This window comes from Eptatretus burgeri, chromosome 3 (assembly GCF_056783735.1).
Source record: "Eptatretus burgeri isolate ZD-2024b chromosome 3, Ebu_testis_v1, whole genome shotgun sequence".
NCBI lineage: Eukaryota > Metazoa > Chordata > Myxini > Myxiniformes > Myxinidae > Eptatretus > Eptatretus burgeri.
Genome location: NC_140963.1, coordinates 135,343,702 through 135,371,676, shown reverse-complemented (window position 1 = coordinate 135,371,676; position 27,975 = coordinate 135,343,702). Strand labels below are relative to the sequence as shown.

Here is a 27,975-nt window from a genome sequence, read left to right as displayed (position 1 = left end):
GAATCGCAAGACATCAATGAGAGACCATTTCCCCCCATCCACAGAATTGGCAAGATGGACACTATGTGCTCTTCCTGTGGCGCGTACATGTCGAAAGCTGAACTGCATTCCGGTTTCCTGGGGGTGAACGCTAAATTTTCCACCTGCTGTATGCAAGGAAAAATTGTTCTTCCCAACATCAGTGAACCACCTCCCTCATGGAACACCTTTTCACTGACTGCACACCTGAAGTAAGGGATTTTCCGATCCAACATTCGGGCATACAACTCGAGTTTAGCGTTCGCGTCATTGGGTGTACAGGAAGATGTGTTACCCACAAGGGGCCCATATACGTTCATTATCCATTGTCGTGTTTATCAGAGAATCAGACATTTTGTTCTCGAGAACGGGAAACCGCCGAGGTTTTCGCAAATCTATATCTACGACGCTGCCAACGAAATCGCTCATCGAACAGCATGGAACAGCGACCTGCACCGTGATTTGCTTCAAAAGCTACAGGTAGTACTGCATGACTGTAATCCATTCGTAAGTGCTTATAAGCAAGCTGCCGAATTACTGGAACGAGAAGAAAATGATTCCATGAAGTTGGTTTTGAGAGCGGTCCCAACAACAGATTTATGGTGCTCTAATCTACCGACGACAGCAGAAGTAGCGGTTATCTTAGCGGGAAGTGCTGATGTTCCATCGCACCGCGACATCGTGTTGTACAAGCGGTCAAGCCTGGATCCGGAAAATCGTGACATTATCCGCATCAATGAGACCCACCCGGATTATGACTCTCTTCATTACGTGTTGCTACTACCACATGGAGATCTGGGCTGGACATTTACCATCAAGAAACGAGATGGCAAATGCATCAGTACTATGGAGTTTTACCATTACCACTTGATGGTTAGAAGTAACTTTAATGTAATATTACGTAGTGGTAGATTACTAAAACAATAGATTGTAGATCAATACGCAAAGGTTGAACAAGGACGCCTGAACTCCGTCTGCCACAATCAATGGCAATTGCGGGCGGAGCTGTATCAAGGACTACCTGATGCAGTCGCCGCTGGGGATACTGACGGTGCTTCAATCGGTCGCAGAGTTGTCCTTCTGTCGTCATTTACCGGAAGCCCACGAAATATGCATCAACTGTATCAGGATTCGATGGCTATCGTTCAGCGAAACTCGAAACCTGACCTCCCTCTTCTTAACATTTACCTGCAACCCCAAATGGGATTCAAAATACTGCCACAACTGAGTCAACCCAACGACCACTTCTAATACACAGATAACATCGTTTACAGTGGACTGGGTTAACATTAGTAAGTATGCTCTGCGTTTTTCGATAACAAGCACTCAGTTCACAATATACTACAGCGCCACATCCGTGTTATGCCGCGCTTTGCGCGGGTTATCTTTTCGTGTGCTTTATTGTGACGTCCAATCGATATCAATCAATCAATGGATATGTCCCCATCACTTATGACGATGGGAGACTGTAGTCATCTGTGCCGTCTATCGCACTGCTGGGCTGCCTTTGCAGCAACAGCAGCCTCTGCAATCAATGCACCCTTTCTAATAACTGCTCTCCAGCTTTGCCTTATTCATGTCAAGTCATGCCAGTTCCCCTCAATATTTAAGATCTTTAGGTCTTCCTTGATGACATCCTTCCAATGTTTATGGGGCCTGCCATGTGGGGGAGTTCCAGTGGCTAGTTCACAAAAAAAAGCACTCTCTTTGGGAGACGATGGTCTGGCATACGGCACACATGACCTAGCCACCTCAGCCTTGATGTCCTCACCATCGTGCGTATGGTTATGTTGGCATGATCTCGGACTTCCATATTGGTGATCTTTGGCAACAGTAAATTTGCATGACGTGGCGAAAGCATCTCTGGTGGAATATCTCCAGCTGGTGTAGGTGTTTATTTAGGGTAGCCCAGGTTTTGCTACCATATAGCAGTATTGCCAAGATAACATGGCGGTATACAACCAGCTTAGTGTTGAGAGATAGACCTGAACAATGCCACACTCGACTTTGGAGTGAATAGAAAAAGAAGTTGCACTGGTCCATCCCTTCTGGATTTCACAATCCAATAGATATAGGTGTCCATTAGATCCTGGGCAACACCGGATACCTTTGTGGGAGGAGGGAGTGGAAGGGTGGAGGTGGGAAGAAGGAGGGTAAGAGTGGGAGAGGGGACACGGCATTGCAGGGCAACGCTGGGTATCTCTGCTAGTATGTTATATGTCACACTTCAATGCACTGGTGTGCAAGGAACTCTGGTTCAATACTGGAGTTTAGGACAAAATAAGGTTCATATCCATCCAATCCATTGTCCTTTAGCATTCCCTTCAGCATGCTCAAAAAAGAAATGTTTTAGGATTCTGTAAAGCAGCCAGGAGCATTAGAAAACCCTTTCTTTGATTAGCAAACCCTTGATTTCTTTCTCAGAAGCAAATCATCTGCAGGCACAGCAGTCCGTGCAAAATGTGAGGAGTTTGCGTGTAAAACGAAGAACACAAACACAAGAGAGGAAAGAGAGGTCATAACAAATAGAGAGCAACACCTCACCACATTTAGAGACAAACATCAGAGGTCCCTCTCTTTCATTGGTCTGACGAAGGGTAAAGGCCGAAACGTAAACTCTCCTTTTATGCACAGAGGATCAACAACCATTTGAGGTTTTTATAAAAGTTAATCATATATATATATATATATATTTTTTTTTTTGGCCTTCTTTTGCCACCTATGCAGACCGCTAATTTTGTATTGAATTTAGCAATCATATTCTTTCTTTCAAGCTTGTATGTGGCTTGTGCACATGTGCAAAGGAGGTTCGGACCGCACGGCTCATAATGTGAGGTGGCGGTTGTTCTGTCAAAATAAACAGAGGAATGAAAGATTCCCACCTACGTCCGAGTCTTGCCATTCATACTGAAACGAGACAACTGCCAGACGCTTGTGTGAAGAAAAGTACAAACAGCAAACTCCGGTATGTCATTATCCACTGGACATGGTGGGATATCATAAATGACATTTTGTCCCAAGAAGTCTTATGGAGTCAGTTGCTTGTCTCTGTGCGACATTCGCTGCCACCGTGCCGACTACACATGTCGAGTACATGGCCATATCTGTATCACGGCATGTGTACGTAGGCATGGGTGACTGTGTAAATGCAAACAAATACTTTGTCAATGATAGTGATGATGATGATGATTATGATTATGGAGATATACTGTGATGTGATGAAGATGAAAGGGTTGATCATTGTAGATGATGATGATGATGATGATGATGATGAGGATAGATTAATGATATCTCTGGACAATGCTGATGTCACTGACTCAGAATCATGTTAAACTATGACATATAAATGATGATGAGGATGAGGAGGATGTTAAGGATGCCTACGATAACATGTGTTGGACGTTGTCTGTCTAAAAATAAAACACTTGACAACAAGATAGAGATGTTGCTATTACCACATCTCTGTGCCGTTTCATTACCCAAGTATGACCCCCATCAAAAACAACAGCCAATATCAAAAAAAAAACCGATACCGTACCATGACGTGACTTTACACCTGACCTCGGCATGTTCAGAGGAGGTTTCCCTGACAGAATATGCAATCAGACCTTGTCTGGGGTGTGGGTTGGGTGGGACCATTTTCAGCCAGGCTCTGGTCTTTGTCTAAAAGGAGACTGAACACAAAATGATCAAAGGAAAGTTAAATTTGTGGGGTTTGTGGAAATAAATAAATGTAAATGGGAGGATATGACGGAAAATGGATGAAAAATGATTATCCCACTGAAGAAGGAAAGAAAAATCGATGATGGAAGGTTTTGTTTTTTGAGTTTTGTTTTTTTTTGTCATAAAACTCATAAAGTTTCGTTTTTTTGAGTATACGGAGTCGAGGCTCATGGAGGAATGAGAACCAAGTAAGGAGTATCAGCAGGTGTTTGTTGACCAGTGAGACTTCGCCCATTTTTATCCTCAAAATTTCCATCTTACTGACAAAACTCATAAATATTAACGAATAGCTTCTCTGAAATAACATTGGAAAATGTTTCATCTCTCTTTGCTTTGCTCTCCAAATTCCCCTCCACTACATCTAGCATTCTTCTTCTTCCTCTTAATTTTCTTCTTCTTTTCCCCTTCCATACTTTTCTCTTTCCCTCATGGTACGCTGGCAAACCCGACGTCTCATCATATTCAGCCAGCACTACTTTTATTTAATTTTTCCCTCCACCCAGATAACAATGTCTGTCTTCATTCTTCATGTCTTCAAAATGTGTGATCCATAAAAGAAACCCGCTCTACAGCGTGTGTGGGCTCATGATGCGAGGGGTGCAGACGTAATCACATTTATGTCTGCACCCCCACCCCGCTCCGCCTCCACATCTTTCTCCATCACAAATCCCATCACCCACTCAACATGTCCTCCCATTCCCAACATCTCACCCTCTCATCCAACAACAATGTCTTGGGCCCAGTCAAGTTCATCATATACATAGATGACCTCTCTGAACCTCTGGAAACTCTGTCTTCCTTTTTGCAGCTGATTCGACATTGTGTCACATAGCACCCTCATCCAATTGACAAGCAGACAGGAGCTGCTGCACTTTCTGCCGATCTGGATGTGATGAGATGCTGCTGTGATAAATTGACCAAGTCTTTCAATGATTGCAAATCTCACAGTCTCAGCTAATCACTGTGCAAGGAATGCCAAATGATCCCACCTATCTACTTTCATCATCAGCCTGGAAGAGCTTCAGAACAGATAACTTGTCAGCCTTACCATCAATCAGTCATGACCTCTCCTGGACCAATCACATGACAAAGCTGGCCTCCAAAGCCAGCTGCAGTTGCACATCCTCCATCATTCCAAGACATTCCTTGTAAAATAAGAATTACTCACAGATGACGCTCTCTCAGTCCCCTGATCCTCTCCAGAAATTGCAAGATGCATGCATTCATCCAGTATACCAGCTCCTCCTTAATCTTCCAAAATCCAGTTTGACTGCACACCTCAATTCTTTTATTCCTCACTTTTCCTATCTGTGAAACCAACTTCCAGAGGTCAATATTTCCCACTATTTCATCCAGCGCTTCAAGCAGGCAGTGCACCACCACCTCATGTCACCCACCCCCCCCCATCCCGACTCATGATCTTTATGATCCCATTAATCCTTCCTAACCCAACCATTTTAATTGCTGGTTCTGGCGTTTTCTTGTCTGTCTCTGTCTCTGTCTCTGTCTCTGTCTCTGTCTCTGTCTCTGTCTCTGTCTCTGTCTCTGTCTCTGTCTGTCTCTGTCTCTGTCTCTGTCTCTGTCTCTGTCTGTCTCTGTCTCTGTCTCTGTCTCTGTCTGTCTCTGTCTCTGTCTGTCTCTGTCTCTGTCTCTCTCTCTCTGTGTCTCTGTATCTCTGCATCTCTGTGTCTCTCTCTCTCTCTCCTTTGTTTATTCCCTTTCTGTCTGTGCTCAAGTGTTGCTCTGCAACTCCACTGTCAATGCCAATTTAGCCTTACTCTCCCATGAGCTTTGCTCTTGTCGAGAAAGAAAAAGAAAGAAAAAAGGACAACCCCACAGTTGTAACACACACACACACACACATCCCATCACCCACCCACGATGGACCAATAGTTCGTGGCAAAGCTCGAAACATAGCCAGGATAAATAACAACAACATGCCCTTGTCAAAACAAATGGTTTTTGAAGTAGATTTTGATAAAAGAATCTGGCAAAAATTTAACAAACAATTATACAATGAAGATTTGCAAAAAACGAGCAAGAAGAACATTTGGTGGTCGAAGCGTCAAAGCTGAACCTCACCTCTTGACCAACTACTGTACTTGGTGGTGCCTTAATTTTTGAAAACAATGATAAAAAAATTTTTGCTTCCTATTTCATCAGAATTATTGTCACAGACTATTCTTAATTCTTTACTACAAAGTCTAAGGCTCATGGAAGAGCCGTCACACAAATTATGGAGGAGCGAGTGCGTTAACATGAACTTGTGAAAATCCGTGTGACCTTTGCACTCCTCTCCCTTTCATGTGTTGGTCCGTGACAAAGGTTGGTGGTCCATAGTCAGGGTCTGTTGAAACCAGTTATTTTGCAAAGCTGCTGCGCCATGCTTTTTCCATCCCGATCGATGCAGCAAGGTTTGCCTTCTTCACCTTATCATGTTCCCAAAAGGTATTGCGCTTGGTATTGAATGGTAAACCTCGAGTGAAGTTCCCTCTTTTACTGAGTAGAGAGTCGTTTCCGATTCATTTCACACTCTCTCCGAAGCCTCTGCTGCACATCTTGGATCCACGTCTCGTCTCCAGGATTTTGGTGCTGCGGTGCACTCAGCGGTGACGTGAAGGTCATGTCGGCGCATCCTAAACTCTGTAAACTCGTCCTGAGCGTTGTCTGTGATTGAGCCCTTCTGCTCCATTAGCAACCTGGCGATGTTCATCTTGTTCCCTCCGTCACCGAAGGTGCACGGAGGTTATGTTTTCACCACTGTCTGTTGGGTCGCCAAAATAGGTGACCCTTATTGTCAGTATCTCTGTCTGTTTGTTTGGATGTTTGTTTGGATGTTTGTTCGTTTGTCATCAGCATAAATGGTAGTAAACGTGGGCGGATTTTGACCAAACTCGGGTGGTAGGTCCATCTTATGACCTAGTGCTTTAGAAATTGTGATGGTTGCTCGGGATGCTTTGGTTCCCTAGCAACAACTGAAAAACCTTCAAAATCGGTACCGTTCACGCAAAATCAATTCCGAAAGCCATTATCCCACGTAGGGCTATGAAATTTGGCACGAATGATCTACAGGTGATGCTCTATCAAATATATTCCGGTTTTTGTGATATATGGAATACTTTACCCTCAGCGCCCCCTACAATTAGGGTATGCGCGAAAATTGGCGAAAATTGAAGGCCCCCTAGCGACCCGGTGAGTGCATCGATACGAATGAAACTTTGCAGGTTCATGGTACTCAATGAGTACTACAACTTTGCCTCAGGACATATTGACTGATTTCGCTTAGGTCAGGGGTCAAAGGTCAATTAGTGCAAAAATCGATAATATGCGAGAGCTGGAGGTGCCTTCGCGCCAAATGCTACTCCTCCTAGGGTTATGGTCGGATGGTCATGAAAATTCACACTAATTGTCTGGAATGCATTGTGCACAAACGATCGAGCCGGATTTTCGATTTAGATCTTTGTTCACCCACAGAACCCCCTCGAACTTTGGGGATTTCCGATTTCAAACCGCATTTTCTGTACTTTTCATTCAAATGGACACCGAGTAGTTATCAGTAGATGGAACTGGATGAGATTTGATATGCATAATCTTAAGGTGATTCCCTATCTGCTATATGACATCCATTTTACTCTATATCTTATAGTTTCCATGCTCGGCGACCCATCGCCGCCTACCGGCTTGTCTGCTTGTCTGTCTATCGCAAAATATAGCTATAATATCTCAAAAAGTGATGGACGGATTCAGACAAAACTTGGTGGAGATATGTTGGGTGTGTAACAAGGAAGAATTGATGAGATTTTGGTGAAGATTCGGATCCGGATTTGATAATTTTTTAAGTGATTCTTCACCATTGAGAGGTCGGGGGGGGGGGGGGAAAGATATAAACACGATATCTGAAGAAGTTGTGGATGAGTTCTGACAAAACTTGGTGTCCGAGTTTGGTAAGTGACAAGAACAAGCCAATTAAATTTTGGTTAAGGTTAGGATGCAGTTCTGGCTTATCAATGGGATGCAAAACGTAAACTGTTCACCCTGGTGGAGGTATGAACTCTACCAAGTGCCATCCTAGTTACCCTGGCCAGAGGAGAGGGTATTGCATTTGGGTCCATTTGTTTATCTGTCTGTTCGTTATGACGAAAATTGAGAATTTCCATCATATGTCGGTCTGTCTCGGTCGTTTGTATGTTTGTGAATGTGATAGCTCACGAATGCTTTCAGCTATCTTCGTCAAACTTTCCAAAGGACAAAAGTGAGGCTGTCAATGATTTTTGACTATATAGGTCAAAGGTCAAGGTGACGGTGACATTATTTACATTAAACAGATATGACCAAAAGTGTTTGGGCTACGTGACTTCAAACTTGACACAAATGAGATGGAAAACATGACCAACAAATTCCGAGCAGATTTGATAACCCGATCGTGATTAAAAAGCAAGCAAGTGGGACAAAAAAAGATGATAACTCGGAAACAGGTATCAACTACAAGGTATCGGAAACAGCTACAAGATTCAGGTATCAAATTGCAAACATGTTCAAAGGTCAAGGTGAGAGTGACGTCATTTGCATAATTTTTGGCATACCTATCAAGCTACTGCCTGACGCATTCTTATCCGTTTGTTTTGTCTGTCCGCACCTGAACGTGAGCATGTATATTAATTACATAAGAACCCAATAAACCGTTTAGACCCCTAAGACCATGAAGACGCTTTAGAACCCTAAGAACCTCCAAGACCTCAAAGACCCTTTCAGCCCCCTTATATCACGAACAGCCTTTAAGACCTTTTCGACTCCTGAAGATCCTTAAGACCCTTTAATACCCCTAAAAATATTTAGACCTCTAAGACCCTTTAGACCCCTTAAGGCACTTTAGAACACGAAGACCCTTTATGACCCCGAATACCCTTCAATCCCCCTAATATCAAAAGACCCTTTAATACCCTGAAGACTCCAAAGACCCTTTAATACCCTGACGACCCCAAAGACCATTTAATACTCTGATGACTCTTAAGACTCCCTCAGACCCTTTAAGGCGGTTAAGACCCAAAAGACCTGGAAAAACACCTTGTATCCTTTAATACCAAAAAGACCCTTTTGACCCCTAAGATACCAAAGACCCTTTAGACCTCTAAGACCCTTTAAGACCCCAAAGACACTTTAGACCTCCAAGATCCTTCAGACCCCGAAGTCCCTTCAAGACCCCTAAGACTACTAAAACCCTTTAATACCCCTCAAACCATTAAGACCTTTTAGACGCTTTAAGGCCCCGAAGACGCTTTTATTTTTATTTTTTTTTGTATACCTTGTCGAGGCTCGTGTGAGAGCAAACACGCAACGCACAGCAAGGGGGCATGAGACAAGAGGGGAGGGAGTGGGAAGGACAAAGCAGTGGGGAATAGGGACATTAAGAGATCTGTGGAAGGGAGAGGGATGGGACGGGGAACATGGGGAATAGAAGATGGACATTACAGGGACTTTCAGGAAGGAAAGCAGGGAATTTGAAGGAGGTGGGCTTGGGTGGATTATTGGGGGTAGAAAAGATCGAGGATTTGGATGGGGGATGACAAGAGGTGGTGGTGAACAGCTGTGTTGAAGGCCTGGAGGGAAGAATGGAAATGAATAGAGTGAGGGAGTTTATTCCAAAGGTGAGAAAAAAGAGAAACGAAAGAGTGAAGGTGAGCAGTGATTCGTGATTTTGGTAGTTTTACCAGAAGGGGGTTGTTTGCAGACCTTGAGAGCCCTGTGGAAATGTGGTGAGGACAAATCACAGAGAGATCAAGGGGGGGAGGGGCGAGGCTGGAGAGGAGACGGTAGAAGACAGAAAGACCACCGACCAACCTGCGGTGATTGAGTGAGAGGCCCAAAGACTCAGCCTCATTGCGGGAGATGCCAATGATCCGAAATGCCTTGGTTTCTACAGAGTGAAGCCGAGAAAGGTGGGAGGCAGGAGCAACAGCCCAGAGGGGAGAGCAGTACTCCATCAGGCTGCGGAGAAAAGCTTTGTAAGTGGTCAGGAGCTCAGGTGGGCCGAGGAAGGACTTTGCACGACGGAGGATTCCCAGTCGGCGACTGGCTTTTGAGGCGAGGTTGGAAATGCGGCTTTCCCAGGAAAGGTCATGGCAGATAGTGAGACCCAGAAGCTTGAAAGAAAGGACTCTTCCAGAGGATTGTTGAGAAAGTGGATGGGGGGTTTTTCTAAATGGTCCTTTCGTACAGACATGGTGAGAGTGTGAGATTTGTCTGGATTGAAAGATATGTTCCACATGTTGGACCAGTTTGTTATTTTATCCAGATCTGCAGTGAGCGAAGAAGCTGCTACTTGCCGGTCAGAGGGATGACCGATGGTACGGCAGAGGGTGGAGTCATCAGCAAAGAGATATGGAGGATTTTCCAGAGAGTCTGAGAGATCATTGATGAAAACCAGAAAAAGAACTGGGCCCAGAACGCTACCTTGAGGAACTCCAGCCTGGATAGGAAGAGGGGATTAAAGAACTCCATTTCGGGCCACACGTTGACTGTGACAGGAGAGGAAGTCTGCGAGCCATGAGTGGAGATGGCCTTGGATACCATGGGCAGAGAGTTTGGTGAGCAGGGCAGGGTGCCAGACTGTGTCAAAAGCACGTGATATGTCCAGGGATACGGCTCGGATTTCCTGTCTGGCATTGAGGGCTTCCATCCATTGTTGGGAGAGCAGAAGCAGCATATCCAGGGTAGAGTGACCTGGTCTGAAACCAAATTGATGATCGGAAATCAGGCTATTGGAGAAGAGGAAGGATTTAATGTTTGAAGCGATGATGGATTCCATAACCTTGCTGGTGATTGGGAGAAGGCTGATTGGTCTGTAGTTGCAGGGATCTGTTTTTGCACCTTTTTATGCAGGGAAGTGATGTCTGCAGATTTCCAAGCAGATGGCAGATGACCTTGAGCAAATGAGAGGGTGAATAGAACAGAGAGAGGGTGAGCAAGAGCAGAAGAGCAGGCTTTGAGGACACGTGGGCTGATGCCATCTGGACCGGTTGCAGAATCTGAGTCGAGGTTTGAAAGCAAGCTCTCCACTTTGTCGGGAGAAAACGACACAGAGTCAAGGGGCAGTTGGGTGCGACTGGGTAAGGTGGGTAGAGAAAGTGATGGGTTTTGGACACAAGATTTAGCTGCAAACACCGAGTTTTGGCATTAGCTTTTTCACGTGCGGTATCAGCAGTGCAGCCATTTGAGGTAAGGGAGGGATGGAGGGGGAACATACACCAGAAACAGATTTGATTAGATGCCACCAGGATTTTGAGGAGGGAGAGAGGTTTGAGAGTTCAGACTTGAGATTAGAAAGATGTTGTTTTCTGGCTCTCCTGAGGGTAGATAAACACTTGTTCCGAGCTTTATGGAAGGAACTGAGATTGCCCTCAGTTGGGTTTGCTTTCCATGAGGCAAAGGCAAGTTGTTTCAGGACAACTGCCTCACCACAAGCTTCAGTGAACCAAGGGCGGGAGGAAAGGGTAGGACAACTGAACACGAGAGGTGATAAATCTGTGCATGAGGGAGAGCAAGTTTCTTTGAAAGAATTCCCAGGATAAGTTGATGTTGGAGAAAGTAGCGATAGGAGACCAGTCTGTAAGTTTGATGGCTGCTTGGAGACCCTGCCAGTCGGCTGGAATGAAATGCCAGACTCGACGGCGGTGAGGTGGTTCTCTGATAACAGCCAGAGAGATGTCCACTTTGACAAGGACGTGGTCAGAAGAACCGACTGGCGCGGAGGAAGAGCAACAGATAATGTCAGGGAAATTTGTCAAAATCAGATCCAGAAGAGATGGAGTACCATTGGTTGAGATCTGGGTCGAGAAGTCGACCGATTGAGTCAGTCCCAATAAGTTGCAGAAAGCTTTTGCTGAGGTGCCATGACAGGTGAGAGAGGTACCCACACCTGGCCAACTGGCATGATGACAATTGAAGTCGCCACATATGAGGAAGAGAGAGTTTGGATGAGAAGATAGAAGTTGGTCCATGTTTTCGGATAGTGAGGTGTAAATGGAGTCATCACTGTTTGGTGGGCGGTACAGTACGCATATAAACATGAGGTGGGAGTGGAGGGGAAGCCGTAGCCAGAGGTATTACTGGGGGTTTGGGGGAGTGAGGGCAGTGTATGGAGAGTGAGGAATAGAGTCTTTGATGAAGAGAGCAACTCCTCCACCAGGACGAGGCTCATGTCTGTCAAACCGGAGGAGGGAGTAACCAGGGAGAGATACTTGGGAGTCAGACATGTCTTGGGGGAGGAAAGTTTCTGTTAGGCAGGTTATGTCTGGTTTGTCAGTGGCAACCTGTATGGAAAGATCTGAAAGGTTTAAGCGAAGGCCCCGGATATTTGAGGTCCACACTTTTAATGAAGGGTTAGGGGTGGAGGCTTTTGATGCAGGGGGAGGGGGGAGGGGGAGGGTAGGACAAGGTACAAGGGGGGAGGTAAGGAGGGTTGTTGAAAGAGTGTGGGGGATTGCAGAATAGCTCAGGGAGGGGGCTAAATGAGAAGGAGAAAAGGCTCTGTGGTGCTGGGGGAGAGGGGGGGGACAAGAGAGGGGGAAGAAGGCAGTTGAGGATTTGAGGAGGTGGAGTGAAGAGATGGAGGTGAGAGGGCAGTGGAAGGAGGTAGCTTTGTGGATGGGAGGGGGGGCAACTTTGAGAAGGATGAATGAGGGGGATGAATGATGGGAGAACGGTGAGGGGAGTTTTTGAGAGAGGTGAGAGGGAGGCTTGGAGGGAGAAGAGTGGGATGGTTGTTTTGAGAGTGAGGGGTGAGAGGGGTGAGTTGGCACTGAAGTTGGAAAAAAAGAATGGTTTATGGAAAGCGAACATTCATCTCAAACTGGGTTTTTTTTTTAAAGTTTTAGGTCAGAGATGCGATTTAACACAATTTTTGATGGATGCAATAAAGACGAATTCAGGGAATGAGGGAAGAAACGCTGTAACAGTTGGATTTTTTAGGCAAGGCATGAAGGAGAGGTCGAATTGAGAGCAGTTTGTTTCAATCGTAGAAGAGTGGTGCATTATGATACAGTAAAGAGTACCACATGTGTGAAAGAGGAAGATGAAGCATTATAAAAGATCGTTTTTGTTATTATTATTATTAAAGTTTGAGAGAGATTTCAACAGATTAGGTCATGGAAGTGTTGTAGAAAAAAAAAATCGAGGAAGAAGAAGACGAGGAAGAGGAAGAAGAAGAGGAGGAGAAGGAAGAGGAGATGAAGAATAAGAAGAAGAATTAGAGAAAGATAGCATTTTTTTGTTTGTTTGTTTTTTTTGGATTTAAGATAAGAAATAGAGAGATTAGTTGGGAGGGATGGGGGACGTTAGGAAAGTGGGGAAGATAGAGATTGAAGAGTATGGGGAGAAAAAAACAAATAAATACGATCATACACCGAGAGTAACCGGTAGGCCTCAAGCCTCAAGGATAGGCCTCAAGCACCCGGAAAGACAAGTTCGACGAAATCTCACAAAATAGTACGATTTTTGAAACAAAACCGAACTGGGAACACACAGCAACATCTTCTTCTTCTTCTTCTTCTTCTTCTTCTTCTTCTTCTTCTTTCAGCTGCTCCCATTAGGGGTCGCCACAGCGGATCATCCGTTATGATCCGCATAATGATTTGGCACAGGTTTTACGCCAGATGCCCTTCCTGACGCAACCTTGGTCGCCCCTTACGACACAGGGATATGGTACACCTATTTCAACCGGGGCATACACCGGGTCCAGTACACTGGTACTCACTTCGCCAACCTCAGAAGGATGACAGGCTGAGTCAACCTCATGGTGTGTATTAATTCAAGCGGCCAACGGGGCTTGAACTCAGGACCTTTTGGATCCCAAGCCGCTATCCTAACCACTACGCAAACACCAGGCTTTGGGAACATACAGTAACATGTAGGTGAGAAAATAAACAGTTAAACTGGGACAGATAACGACCGGAAACCTAACTTTGACATAGTCAGCAGAGAGCCCCAAAGGAGACCTGTCGACGTTCCAAACCCGGAACCGGAAGTGAAAGGGTCAATAATGAAATAATGAAATGCACTAACAGCTTTAATACTCTAAAGACCATCTAATACCCCAAAGACCATTTAGACCGTTGAAGATCACAAATACCCTTTAGGCCTCTAAGAGCCTTTAGACTCTTAAGAAACCTTCGATCCTTGAGAACCCGAAGACCCTTTAATATCCTTAAGTCCCTTTAAGACCCCTAAGACCCTTTGATACCCCTAAGATCCCTAAGGCCACTAAGACCTTTTAACACCCCTCAGACTGTTCAGACCTTTTAGACACCTTAAGACCCCTAACACCCTTTGATAACCCCTAAGACCCTTTAGATCCTGAACACCCTTTAAGACCCCTAAGAACCTTTAGACCCAGAAGACCACTAAGACTCTTTAATACCCCTCAGACTGTTAAGACCTTTTAGACTATTTAAGACCCCTAATACCCCAGAAACCCCCTAAGACCCTGTAGACCCCAAAGACTGTCTAATATCCCTAAGGCCTTTGAATACCCCAAAGACCCTTCAGAGCATTTAGGACCCCAAATACCCTTTAGACATCTAAGAACCTTTAGACTCTAAGACCCATCAGGTTGAGATAATCCTTTAGAACCCCAAGACCTTTTAAGACCAATAAGACTCTGTAATACCCCTAAAGCCCAATACAAGGCTTAAGACCCTGAATACCCTTCAAAACACTTTAGAACCCTAAGATGCCTTAAGACTCCTAAGTCCCTGTCAACCCCTAAGATCCAATAGACCCGTTACACCCTCTGGAGCCCTGAGACCTCCAATAACCTTTAGATCCTCTTTGACACTTTGGAACCCTGAACACCCTGAGACTCTTTTCTACCATTTCGACCGTTTTAGACCTTCACATCTTTCAGACCTTTGAATACCCTGTAGACCCCTTTGATCTTTAGACCATTTTTAGACATTAAGACGCTTTAGGATTTTGATTTCATTGGTTGCATTCTTTCCTTTTGGAGATTCGAGTCAAGAACCGATTCGACCTTTTAAGACCGTTTGGACACTTTAGACCGTTTTAGACCTTTGACCTTTACACATTTACACATTTACAACTAGACAATTTGGACCTTTTATTTGCAATCAACGACCGTTCATTCAGTCCGTCCTTCCATTTACATTATTTGCCACATAAAATACACCACACAAAACAAGCCCTGGTGAGGGACTGCAATCTCTGATTGATCTTTCCTGTTCAGGAATACATTCTTCAGCTACTTCTTGGAGAAGTCCAACCGCTCCGACAACAGTTCCCCTCGTTCCTGCACAGCCTGTGCTGGTCGTGATACATAGTCTTGTTGAGGAGTACAGTCAATCTCCATCAAATGACATTTTTGTTTCCCATGCATCTCTGGCTTTTTCCTCTCTATATCACAGGTCCCTCTGCACAGGCATGCGTGTTGTGGACATCCTCACGGACTCGGACACACAAACTCAATAATGATAATCTTCAGTATTATGGTCTAAAATCTATATCTAATACACAAAAGTACATGGACAGAGGATCGATCAGTCGGTTGGTCAGGTCGGTCGGAGCTCATTTTAAAATCCCCTGTCTCTGACCTTGTCAGTGGGGCAGGGGACAACTAGTCACACTTTGCAATAAGTGAAATATGACATTTGCACTTTTAAATCCTTTTTGACCTCATTGGTTACATTCTTTCCTTTTGGAGATTTGAGTCAATTTTCAAAATCTTTGCAAAATAACATAAAGCATGAGCATTTTGAGTGGACAATCACCATTCCAAACATCATCACATAACTTTTCCAGATTATATGCACAATTTCAAACTCCAAAAGAATGGCGCTTATCTTCCCAATTCTGTATAACTCATTGCTGAGAGCAAATTGCCAGCGAACTCGATTAAATGTGAGGATATTTATCTTAGTGTTATATTGATATTGATCTCAGCCCAGATATTAAGATTCATGTCATGCTGTTTTAATCCCCTTTATATAAAAAAGGCTCATGTGGTAGCATACTCTTGCAACAAAAAGAAAAACAAGCAAATTAAGATGATACTGTGTTGTTTACTGTGATGGCATAAGTAATTATTAATTATGCTGACATTGCATTCCTATTTTAAAGCAATTTCTTTTGCATTCATCAAACAATTTTTCTTTTCTTTTTTAACAGACTAGTTGGCCAAAGTGCCTCTGGCCTGATTGATGGCAGCAACAAGATGAGGCATTGATTTCACAACACATGGTAAATGACATCCTGTTAGATTTTGTAATATTCCTCCAGGGTGGCTGAAATTGTTTGCATTGAAGAGGAAGAGAACTGTGAATGAGTCTTATCATATTAGGGGTAGTCTGAACATCCCAAAATGTTCCTATCGGATAGAAATCCAGCAAAAGTGGTGGTTAAGGCAGAGTTGCGAGACCTGTGTTACATTATTCAAACGAGTCCTGCACTACCTGGGCCAGAAGTTGTTGGGATTGTCATTCTGATCATTATCTGTTTATGTGAGCCCCATGAAAACAAAAAAAACAGGATGGCCGCTACTTACTTTGTGGATGACACTGGGCCTTGCACTGGAATGAGAGGTCCTAAATTGCAGCAGCAAAGCACTCCCCGGATTACATTACCGCACCTTTCAGCAGCGTGCAGCATAAATTGTTTGATGAGGGACTGTTTTTGGTTGCTTGGACCTGACCGCTAGATGAAAAACTTAATTTAAAGGCTTTAAGTCACTTAATAAGTAAATGGAGTTCAGCATCCTGGAAAAGGTTACAATTAAAGCATTGCTTAAATACAATTTAAAATGTTCCATAAGCCTACATTTATATATATATATATATATATATATATATATATATATATATATATATATATATATATATATATATATATATATATATATATATATATATATATATATATGCTCAAATACAATTTGAATTGTTCCATTAGCCTACATTTATTATCTAATATGTAAAGCTCTTCCTAACTAACCACTGACTGACTCACTCACTGATATTAAAGATCGGTACCTTTCAGGTGATGGAGAAAGCTGAAATTTTGCATGCTGATGGACATAAAAGTCAGTACACCAGGGTGGAAATACAGAATCGCCAAACAACATCCATAAATTAAAATATAAATAAATGAAAAAAAGAAAAAGAAAAAATACAGTTGAGCAACCAGAGACAACGGGGAAGCACGGTAATTTTGTGTGCCGACGGACATCAAAACTGATACACGAGGAAAAATCACAGAACTATCAGAAAGCATCTGTAAATAAAAATATAAATAAATGAAAAAAATAAAATAAAAAAAAGGACAAATGTAATGCAGGTGAGCGACCTGAGAGAATGAGGAAGTATACAGTTCATATGCTTCCACAATGTGTATACCCCACTAGTACAATTATAATCTGTGTACATGTCACTCTATGAGTGCATTTCAGTGCAAGTGAATGAGGGTGTTCAACTTTTGGTTGTCTGTGGACACGTGCTTGTGGTGCAAGACTGACCAGACTCCACTGATGCAGCGAGTAGAGAGGGCTCGGGGCATAATCTCAGAACCTTGCTGCATGAACCCTCCAATAGGAAACCATAAGCTGTTGCCCAGTGTGTACTGATTCACTGCAAGCCGACCACCACTTGGCCCAGCTCTCAAGCATGGGTATGGGTTGTACCATTCGTATGGAGTCAGTCTAGAGGAGGAATGGATGGGGGTGAATTGGAGAAATAGGAATATGGCTGTGGTCGTGCTGCATGTGAAGAATCTGCAAATTAACTTGGGAGTTGTCCTGCAATCAATCTGGTAATGAATCTGTGGATGAATCTGGAAGTGAATATACAGGGACTAACATGAGGACAAACCTGGGGATGGAGTTGATCAGTATTGAGGTGGAAATGGGGCTGAAAATGCAATTGCAATTGGAACTGATAATGGAGCTGAAATGGAGTTGAAGAAGGAGCTGGGTTGAGACGGCTTGCTCTGTAGGTAAGAAATGGTTCACAGTAAATTGTTCCTATATTGTATGAAAATAAAACTGCATTACAGCAAGAGATTTGGTCAAATTGTTTGAACTGAAACTGTAATAATCAATGTATTTATTTGCATGCACTTCCAGACAGCTGGGGCTTTGAGGTGAGCAATTGCTGGAAGATTGTAGACCATTAATTAAACTATCAGATTTTGAAGGCATCCAAATATAATGGTAAGCGAGCAAGGGCGAATTATTTCAACCACAGGTGTAGGCAAAGCCAGGTGGTAAGCAATAAAGAAGTGATTTGGAATAGCAGCAAATGGAGAAATGAATGGAGAATGGGAAAAATATGAAAGAACAGCTGACCGAGCAACCAGGAAGAGGATGCAGCTGACTGCCAGGTAGGCCAGTAACATGAAAAGCCACACAGCTGGGGAGAAAGGATCCAGGAAGGAGAAGTACCCAGGCTTCCTGGCCTGGACCATGAGATCACACAACGGTCACTGCATCAAAAGAGTTCTTGCACATATCTCACATCTTGTACACATCACTGTGGTCCTGGAAGACAGGACCAAGCAACATATGATCTCAACTTGAAGATACTACTTGAGGTGGTGAAGGTTCGTAAAGTGTCTGCCAGAATGACTACATGACAATCTACAGTGAAATAAGCACATGATAGTGATAATCTTTATATAACTAATCATGTCTCTGTCACAATAATTATTGTGATGTTACATAACTAATTTGGTGAATAATGAGGGTCCAAAAACGCAGGCAAATAAAGCGGTAAGAAAATATCCTGCCTTATTCCAGCCACTTCATCCAAACAAAAGTTGCCAAATTAGACAGATCATCTTTTTGAATAACACAGAATGCTGATCTGTGGAGGATGTTTTGGGTTAAAAAAACAAACAAACAAGTAACTCTGGTTCTCGATAAATCCATTTAAACTTTTATTATGCATTAAGAAAGATATGGAGGAATTCTTGACCCCCTTTGCATTCACCATGTTGCACTTGCTTTAACTCCAATTTACTCCTCTTGTCTATACAAAGTAAACCTTGGAATTTAGTTTCTAATAATAATAGTCATAATAATAATAACTAAATATCTGTGATCACAAAGTGATCGCCAAGGGCAAGCCTCCCCCATCTTACCCTTGGTGGTCACCCATGACTTACGGCCTGCGATCCAATGATAGAATATGTTTTTTCGGACCACCATATGATCTTGTACTTCAAGATTTAGGGATAAGAGTGTAAATTAAGAAAATGTGTTCCCATCTACAATCTATCCACAAAACTGAACATCATAAAAATCAGAGGAAAATTATTCAAGTATTGATCAAAAACGTGGTCTTGTTAATTAGGTCCCAATCCAAAAAAAGTAGGTCAAGAACACTAATCAAATATCAGGTGTAAAACTTCAGTGCAGGTACACTATTATGATGCAAGAACATCTTGGAAGGCCAAGTGGTCTTTGAAATTCCGATTTGGCAAAATTGAGCATGACGAAAACATGTTACTTTTTTCAGACCGCCATTTGACCTTGACCTTTAATGCGGAAGGGGATGATGTAATGTAAGTGTAAATGCACCTTGCTCGAGGCTATCCAAATGGGGAATTTTGTTCTAATCTGATAAGCCTTAGTCGAGTTATGGTGAAAAATGTTAAAATGTCTACAATTGGGTCATTAGGTTCAAAAAAAATTTTGGTCAAGGTAAAAAAAAAACAATTAAATCAACCCTGTGTACTTTTTATTAGCATTATTGATGCAAAATTTAATTCTGAAAGTCCCTGCCAGATTCGAGATACAGCTCAGAAATTGGCAGTGAAGGAAGAAAAAAGAATAAAACAAAAATTCTTAATGGTGGTTTAGCTCTCCTCAGTGTCTTAGAAACCCTGGGGTACCATTGAAATTGGAGGCACCAATTGCAGAAAGAAACCCTACACCAGCTATAAGCCTCCCTCTATCCGATAGAGGGATTTTGATTGAATGATTGAATGGATTTTGTCAGTTATTGATGTTTTGAGATCATCTATGGATTGTGGCCTTCCTTCGTAGACCTTGCCCCGAAGCATTTAATGCTGAACTTGGTTTGAGTCTTTTTGAAGGATTCTATTCTCAGGTCGATTTTGACTGAAAACGATTTTTTGTTAGTTGTCCAAGGCATGTGAAAATAAAAACTAACAAGGGAGGGGCAACACCCCTGGGTGCTCACCTATTAGAATAATGATACTGAGGAGGAAGTCAACACGGGATGGAAAAAGCAAAATGTACCAATGAACCAATACCAATTTTGGGGGGCAACCCCTCCCTTAAAGCTCTTAGACCCCGATATTTTTTAATGTCTTTAAACAAACTTTGGTACGTCCATGGTGATGAAGGTTGTGGTAAAGTTTCATCGAAATCATATGTGTAGTTTCAGAGAAGATGTTGCAAGTATTTGTGGACGGACGGACTGACGACGCGCCAACCCATAAGCTCCCCGGTACTACGTTCAGGTGAGCTAAATATAGGGGCAATAACCCTGGGTGTTCACCTAGTAGAATAATGATACTGAGGAAGAAGTCAACATGGGACGGAATCAGCAAAATGTACCAATGAACCGATGTTATAGCAAATGCCTATTTTGGGGGGCAACCCCTCCCCCCCCCATATATTCACTTCGACCCCAATTTATTTTTTTATTGTCGTGAACAAACTTTGGTACATTATGGGTGATGAAGGTTGTGGTCAAATTACATCGAAATTGTGTGTGTGGTTTCGGAGAAGAAAGCGAATACATTTTTTGGGAGGCAACCCCCTGAGACACCGATTTTCGGTGACGGAGGTCATGTTTAAAACCATCTCTGTCTGTTTGTTTGTGCGCAGGATATCTCAAAAAGTTTCAGACGGATCTTGATGAAATTTTGTGAACAGGTTAGGTGTGTAACAAGGACGAACTGGTTAGATTTTGGTGAAGATCCTGATGCGGATCCGACTACTAGAATTTTTTAAGTGATTCTTCACCATTGAGAGATAGGGCCAAAAACGATATATGACACGATATCTCAAAAAGTTGTGGATTACAAACAACCAATCAACCCTGAGTACTTTTCTATACGAGGGCAGGAAATTGATTTAAAAGGACGAAGAAGAATCTCATGAGAGTGAGGAGCCACGGGGATGGTGAAGCTTGAGGAAGTACCAGTGCTCCTTGTTTTTTTGGCTTCCTTGGTTCTTTCATTCTTCCTGATTCTCTTTGTTTTCCCTCATTTCTATCAGAAGTTCATTACTTGTTTCCCACGGATAACTCGCGTCGACCAGATTAACTTTCTTACTTCACATGCCTTTGTACTCGACCTAGGTTTTGAGGAACATCAGCTGCATCGCAGTGGAACCACCACAGATGAACTTTCCTATTTCCTGGACTTGGTATTTTCATCAGTTGAAAATCAACATTTCACGACGTGTTTCCCGCCGGGATTTTTGTCCCGGATTCTGAGGAACATTGGCAACATGCATCTTGGTGGAACTTTCACCATTACTCCCGTCGCTACATTGGCTGAGCATTGACTGGGAGACTGCCGGCATTCATTGGGAGGATGAGAAAGGTCGACCTTCTGATGACCTCCGGTTGGATCGTCAAGGTGTGGGAGGAGATACCGTCGGACATCATCAAGCGAGCATTTCTGAAATGCTGAATGTCCAACAACACCGGCGGCACAAGGATGACATCATTTTGGGCGGAGGAGGCTGCAAATGACGGTGACAGCGACGGGGACTTGCTCTACCCTGATTCAGACAAGGAGTTACGTGCCGTATAAGACGAGGAAAACATTGACGACGATTTCCTTAGGTTTTGCTGAAAAGCTTCATCAAACGCAAACGGCCCTTTTCATGAAAATGACAATAAGACTGTTAGACGAAATTAAGCGGACATGGGAGTAAGCACGTTCATACTTCCGTCACTTTATTCCATACAAAGTTAATGTACAAACGTATTTAGATCTAGATCAGAAAAGAAAATGATCAATATATTCATTTATTTTGAGAGTGAAAAACATGGGTGCGGTTAATACACCAGAGACTTTTTTTTGAGGGTGAAAAACAAGGGTTGGTTAATACATGGCCGCAGTTTATACACTGGAAAATACGGTACATCCCGTGTGATGAAGGTTTTGGTTAAGTTTCATCGGAATTGCGTGTGTAGTTTCAGAGAAGTTTCTGCAAGTGTTTGTGGATGGACGGACGGACTGACGGACGATGCACCATCCTGTAATGTCCCTGGAATAACGTTCCAGGTGAGCTAAATAGTGCTTCAAATCTGACTTCAAATTCAAAATTCAAAAATAGGGCTTCAAATTAAAAACATAGGACAACTGGACCTGGAACTTTTCTAGGCCCTGGCCTAATGTTGTAACCCAAATTTGGTAGCATTCTGACTGGTGGGTCTGGAGAAGAAGATTTGTGAAGGAATTTTTGGATTTTCCCAAATATTTATTTCCTCCATCATTTTGGCACACTTTCAGTCACATGATCGGCATGACCGCCGCAATATAACATCCCTACCCTGGCCTAATGTTGCAACTCAAATTTGAAGAAGATGTTTAGATTTTTGAAGGAATTTACTAAGTCTGTCATTTTGACCTACTTAAAGTCACGTGACTGAATGAGCTTTGCAATCTCTGTTTCCGGTCAGGAGCGGAACCTTGCTGCCAAATTTTAGCTGGATAGGCCCAGCGGTTTGGCCGGCGAATTCGAAATAGAAAATGGGCAAACGGATGGACTGACATACGGACTGACAGATGGACAGTGAATGACGACAATACCTTATCTGGAATTCAAATTCCAGATAAGCAAATAATATGGGGCTTGACTGAATCGAAATCTGCTGACTATAAACGAACTCCACCTTTCGCACCTGCAAAAAGTAATATGATATCATTCGTATGGAGGCAGTTATTAGAGGGAAGGTCGGTACCTTTTTTTTGTGGTCACCTATTAACATGGGTTCCCATACCAGGAACTTCAACACAGGAGGAAGCCATTAGGCCAATCAAAACCTGCACTATTATTACCAACTTCCCAATCTATTAAAGCATCTCGGCTTTCCTGAATCTGACCACCACCCTCTCTGCTATCTATGTTACCTCCAAGCTTAGTGTCATCTACCTTATAAAATCTGCCTTATGGGAGTTTAGATATCCCACATCCACTGCACTTCCCTCATCCACCCAATGAGAAACTGCTTTATCGAACTCCGTCACATTTGTTAAATATGACCTCCATTTAGTAAATCCGTGCTGACTACCTTTCGTTTTAATTTATTTAATTGGTTTCCATTTGATCTCAAATCAATATCCCTGACATCTTCCATACAACTGAAGTTAAATTTACAGCTCTGTAGTTCTCCAATTCCTCCCTGAATATGATAAGGTTTAAACATTGTACAACCGTTTGTAGTCTTTTTGATATGAAGCATTTTATAAACGAAGGATTCAGAATTTAAAAACATTTTTATTCAATCATTGGAGGAAAGTACGATATGGTGGAGTACGCATAGCTGGGGGACTTGGTGGGGAGGTATCTGGTGATTGTGGAGGGAATGTGGGATGGACACGGTGGAGCTGGGCTTGTTCCATCATCATGAGGTGCTCACAATGATTGGTATAATCAAATGAAAGATCCAATTGCTATTAATCGCTGTTCAACTTTGACTATTCTCATTAGTAGGTTAGGGATGCTTAAAACGAACACGAGATATTTGTAAGTACAAGAAACATTCTGAAATTGTTTTTTTGAAAGAACTCAGGGACATTTTACAAATAAAATGTTATTATACTGCAGACTCTCATACAAAGTCTTTAAGATTGTAAAATATTTGCACAAATGTGATTTTATTTATTCATTTATTTTAATTTGCTAACCCTAATGTCATCAAAAATTGTCTGAAAGACTTGAAATTAACAAAAGCCTGCAGCATGTTTATAAGGTTGGGATTGGCCACTCCATATAACCTCCACAATTCCCCCTTCCCATGCACACACCAGTCCGAACCCACCTGCCACCCCCTCCAATCCACAATGTCCACCAACCATCATGTACGAAAAAGAAGCCCCCACGGTAAACGGATACAAAAAGGGATAATGTTGGGGTTCGCAATTTTAACATGAATTAGGGATTTCATTTTCTGAAGACCAATAAAACAATTACTACTATAGAGCATTTACTGCTAATTTCATAATATTGTATTATCAACCAAAATCACAACTGGCCTCATACATGGCAAAGAACGATTTCCCTTTTCCCTTATCCCTCCCCTTCCCATAAATTGGTGAGTAGTTATTCCCGACAAACTGGAATGATGATTATGAAATCCTCTATTAAGATTCGTCTTTACCACGTGTACACGATACAAGATGGAGATTCCCAGCGTCATGAACGGCTTGGAGAAGTCGATGACCTTCTCTCGCTCTGCAGTGATGGTGAACGATGCGACAGCCAAGTCAGCCTTCTGTTAAAACCAGAGGGCAACAAACACCCCTGTAATGTATAAACCACTAAATCAACTAATAACATTGTTACTTTCTTGTGAAGTTCATGTCTCTTATCAGCAAAACTATACGAAACAATCAACAACATGTTTAGGTTCAGACTCAAAGGCCAAGCCGACAAAACGTACAACTACACGTTTGATCGGTAACACGGCTAAAATAATGCAGGTATCCGCAGCACAGATCTTAAGTTAACACACCAGAAACAGAGCAGGCCTTACTAAATTCACCATCTCAAACGTATCTGCCTTCCAGAAATCCTTCAATCGTTCTCTTCCCTCTTGGCCCTCGTGTCGAGATCAGGCCCTAGAGTCTAGGGCTTCCAGCAAGCAGTGCAATCTCTATCTCATGTCACTGTTCTTCCCTACCGATGATCTTTTCTACCCCAGTGACCCATTCGAACACAAAAGTCTGACTTGCAGGTTACTGTGTTATCGTTCCCTCCCCCTCCCCATTCTCTCTCTTTTTAAGTTCGTTCATTCCGTCACATGCATCCGACTGTTCCCCACCCCTCCGCTGCCCCACTGTCAGTACATTGTTGATCCTTACAACCTGTCACTTCGCTTTTCCATGAGCGTCAAGAGAAAGATAACACAAATATTGGGCCAATTAGAAAGAAAGAATGAATCAATAAAATGTACCACTCTCACATGCAGATAATTATCAACCATTTAAGTTATTATGAATATTCTGTACACAAATATATAAATAAAATTATATATATATATATATATATATATATATATATATATATATATATATATATATATATATATATATATCTGGATATATATTTATATTGTTATGATTATGGAGGTAGATGAACTGATTTAATAGAACAGATAGGATTGTATTGTGTAGCATGGTCCGTGGACAGGTAGAAGCACCGAAATGTAAATAAGTCAGGGAATCTGTCAGCTTAAGTGTTACATGTCACCACACGAGGGGTGGTGCGGTGTTGTTTAGCTTAGGGAGTTAAAATATGTTCCCCTGTACGTGATTACCCTCTGTGATTTTTCCATATGTTTTTATATTCCAAGCCAGGCCGTAAGCTGGGGACCGAGTCGCTGAATGGGCGGAGGAGAGAGAGGGTGCTAAAAAGAGGAAGATCGAAGGCGCGGTGTGCTTCAGAGACAGCAGATTGAACAGGGCAGATTGCACATCTGGAGAATAAAATCAACTGTTCCTCTAGGTTTCCTCTGCTGAGTGCTGGGTAGTGCATTTCACAGCAAATACTCAACCATGAGACCCAAGGAGCTTTCAAAAGACCTCTGGGATAAAGTTGTGGAAGGCACAGTTCAGGAGATGGGTATAGAAATATTTCAAAGACCTTGAATATTCCTTGGAGCAGAGTCAAGACAACCATTAAGTGTAAGGCGCATGGTACCACCATGAGTGGCCTTGTCAGAGCCCCGACCTAAGTCCAATCGAAAAATCTATGGCATGACTTCAGGATTGCTGTCCATCAATGTTCCCCATGCAACTTGACTGAGCTTTGACAGTTTTGTACAGAGGAATGGGCAAATATTACCCGATCAAGGTGTGGAAAGTTGGTGGAGACCTATCCCAACAAATTCACAGCTCTAATTGCTGTCAAAGGTGCTTCCACCAAGTATTAACTCAGGGGTGGACACTTATCCAACCAAGATATTCTAGTTTTGTATTTTTAATTAATTTTCTGAAAATTTTTGAATTTGTTTTTCACTTGGAAGTTGTGGGTAACGACGTGTAAATAAAAGTGGAAATAGTCTGATTTAATGAAATTTAATTCCAGACTAGAAGGCAACAAAAGGTGAAAGTTTTGAAAAGTGTGGGGGGGGGGGAGAGATGTTCTTTAGGCACTGTATCTACAACTATGCATTTTAATGAAAAAAATATATTCTGTATACCTTGGTGAATTGTGAAAAAGAAATCGTTCCGAACAAAACTGACATCTGAAGCAATTACAGTAATAGGCCACAAGAGCCTGCAGGGCCTCACTTTTTATGATAAAAGTTCAAATAACGGCAATGACAACACGTGCCAAATTTTAACACGGATGAATTAATTACCAAATCGTGAAAATATGTTTTCTGATGACTTGCTACCATTCTGGATGCAATGTCTCCTTCGGTGATGAGAAATACTCTTCATTAGAGATCGAGGGGGGAAGGTTTTTGTGTTTCTCCGTAAATTGGGAGATGGTGGAAAATTTGGTCCGAGACCAAATGATCATGCACAACTGAAGGGATGGCTAAAAGCAAGTTATGTATATAAATGAAACCAGTATCTCTGAGCTCTACTAAATCACTGCCTCGCATTGGTAGTGTAAGGCTCAGAATTAATTCATTCACTTATGGCTCTTTACGGTATTTCGACATAAAGGCTCTTCTTATTTTTCTTCCGAAAGTGCAGGCCTTCCATTCTTCTTTCATGGCCTTTGTACAAAATGATGGGCCTGAAAATACCATAAAGAGCATTTTTGCGATCGTGGAGCATAACACACAAGACTCAGGGATGCACGTTTGTGTCGCCTGATATGAATGGAGATGAGACGACAACGATCAATGTTCAAACATGTCCCGATCTGCAGTATATTGACATTAAAACTGCACAGTTCATAGAACACCTTACCTCACGCAGTGTTTAAGTGTATCATTAAATTGAAGTAAAATAATGATTTTAAAGGTCGTATAAAAAAAACTTCGAGGAGTTTACCAGCATTGATGCAGTGTCTTAAACACCACCTTATTTAAAATGTTCAAGTACAGTACTGCAAAACTGGAGGTTTTTGGAAGCGATAAGAAGGCAATTTGTGTTGTCGTGCTCAAGTATATAATTCAATTGAAATAAAATGAAAATTGTAATGGTCGTGTTAAAAAAACAAAAAACTTCCAGAAGTTTACCGCTGTTGACGCAGTGTCTATTACACCACCTTATCTCACACATTACATTAGTTCTTCATGAGTGTTGTTTATGTCCTTTATGACATTCTTAAAAACAGTAAGTTTCCTATTTGGAATGATTTTCAATTTTGTTTGAGTGCCAGACAGGCAGAGTAAAACAAATTATATCACTCTTCCCTGCACGTGTATGATTGGGACTAATCCAGAGCCAAAGTTCTGTAAACTACAGGTTTGTTTTACAATTCATGGTCAGATTTGTGTTGAAAATATAACATTCAATTTAAAATAAATTGTTCCTTGATCATAAACTTATGTTAACGGATGGACGGACAGACAGAACGGAACCTATTGCTTAACCTTGCTTTTCGCTTCGCGTGTGCAGGGTAATTGCCAACGATGAGAGTGGACACAGCCCCTCTTCTCTATCAGGGCAGATCAATCCATGTGTATTCTACCATCTGTCCTCTGGTGTTGCACCCCCTTCACTCAGCGTCATTCATTCGTCACACCCAATCTTCGAGTCATTCATTTTATGTCAACCTCCGAAACTCCAGTATTTCTGCTCAACTCCAGCGCACCACTAATCCTGATGGTTTTTCTCATGCATGGAGTTGTCTCTCTGTGAATCATCCAATCTCTTTCTTCCCTTTCATATTGAAGGTGGCACCATCTCATGGTAATCCACCAATGATCTTTCACCAAGTTGTTCGTCTCATGCCCAGCTGTTTCCCACTGCCCCATTATTAGTGGATTTATCTTCCACTTTCTTTCTGTCATTTGGCTATTCCATGAGTTTTGATTCCTTGAGAGAAAAAGGACACTCACT

The 27,975-nt window shown here is 42.4% G+C and overlaps 1 protein-coding gene across 2 annotated transcripts in view; it reads right to left on the bottom strand.

The window, feature by feature from the left end:
* Window positions 1–27,975, bottom strand: part of GRIK5 (glutamate ionotropic receptor kainate type subunit 5) — a 487,066-nt gene that overhangs the window by 148,056 nt on the left and 311,035 nt on the right. For both annotated transcript variants that reach the window (XM_085875712.1, XM_085875713.1), the window contains exons 13-15: window positions 24,111–24,224; window positions 18,089–18,198; window positions 17,261–17,443 (exon numbers count right to left, since the gene is read on the bottom strand). In XM_085875712.1, coding sequence (XP_085731838.1) covers window positions 17,261–17,443; window positions 18,089–18,198; window positions 24,111–24,224 — 407 coding nt within the window. The remainder of the gene's footprint in view (window positions 1–17,260; window positions 17,444–18,088; window positions 18,199–24,110; window positions 24,225–27,975) is intronic.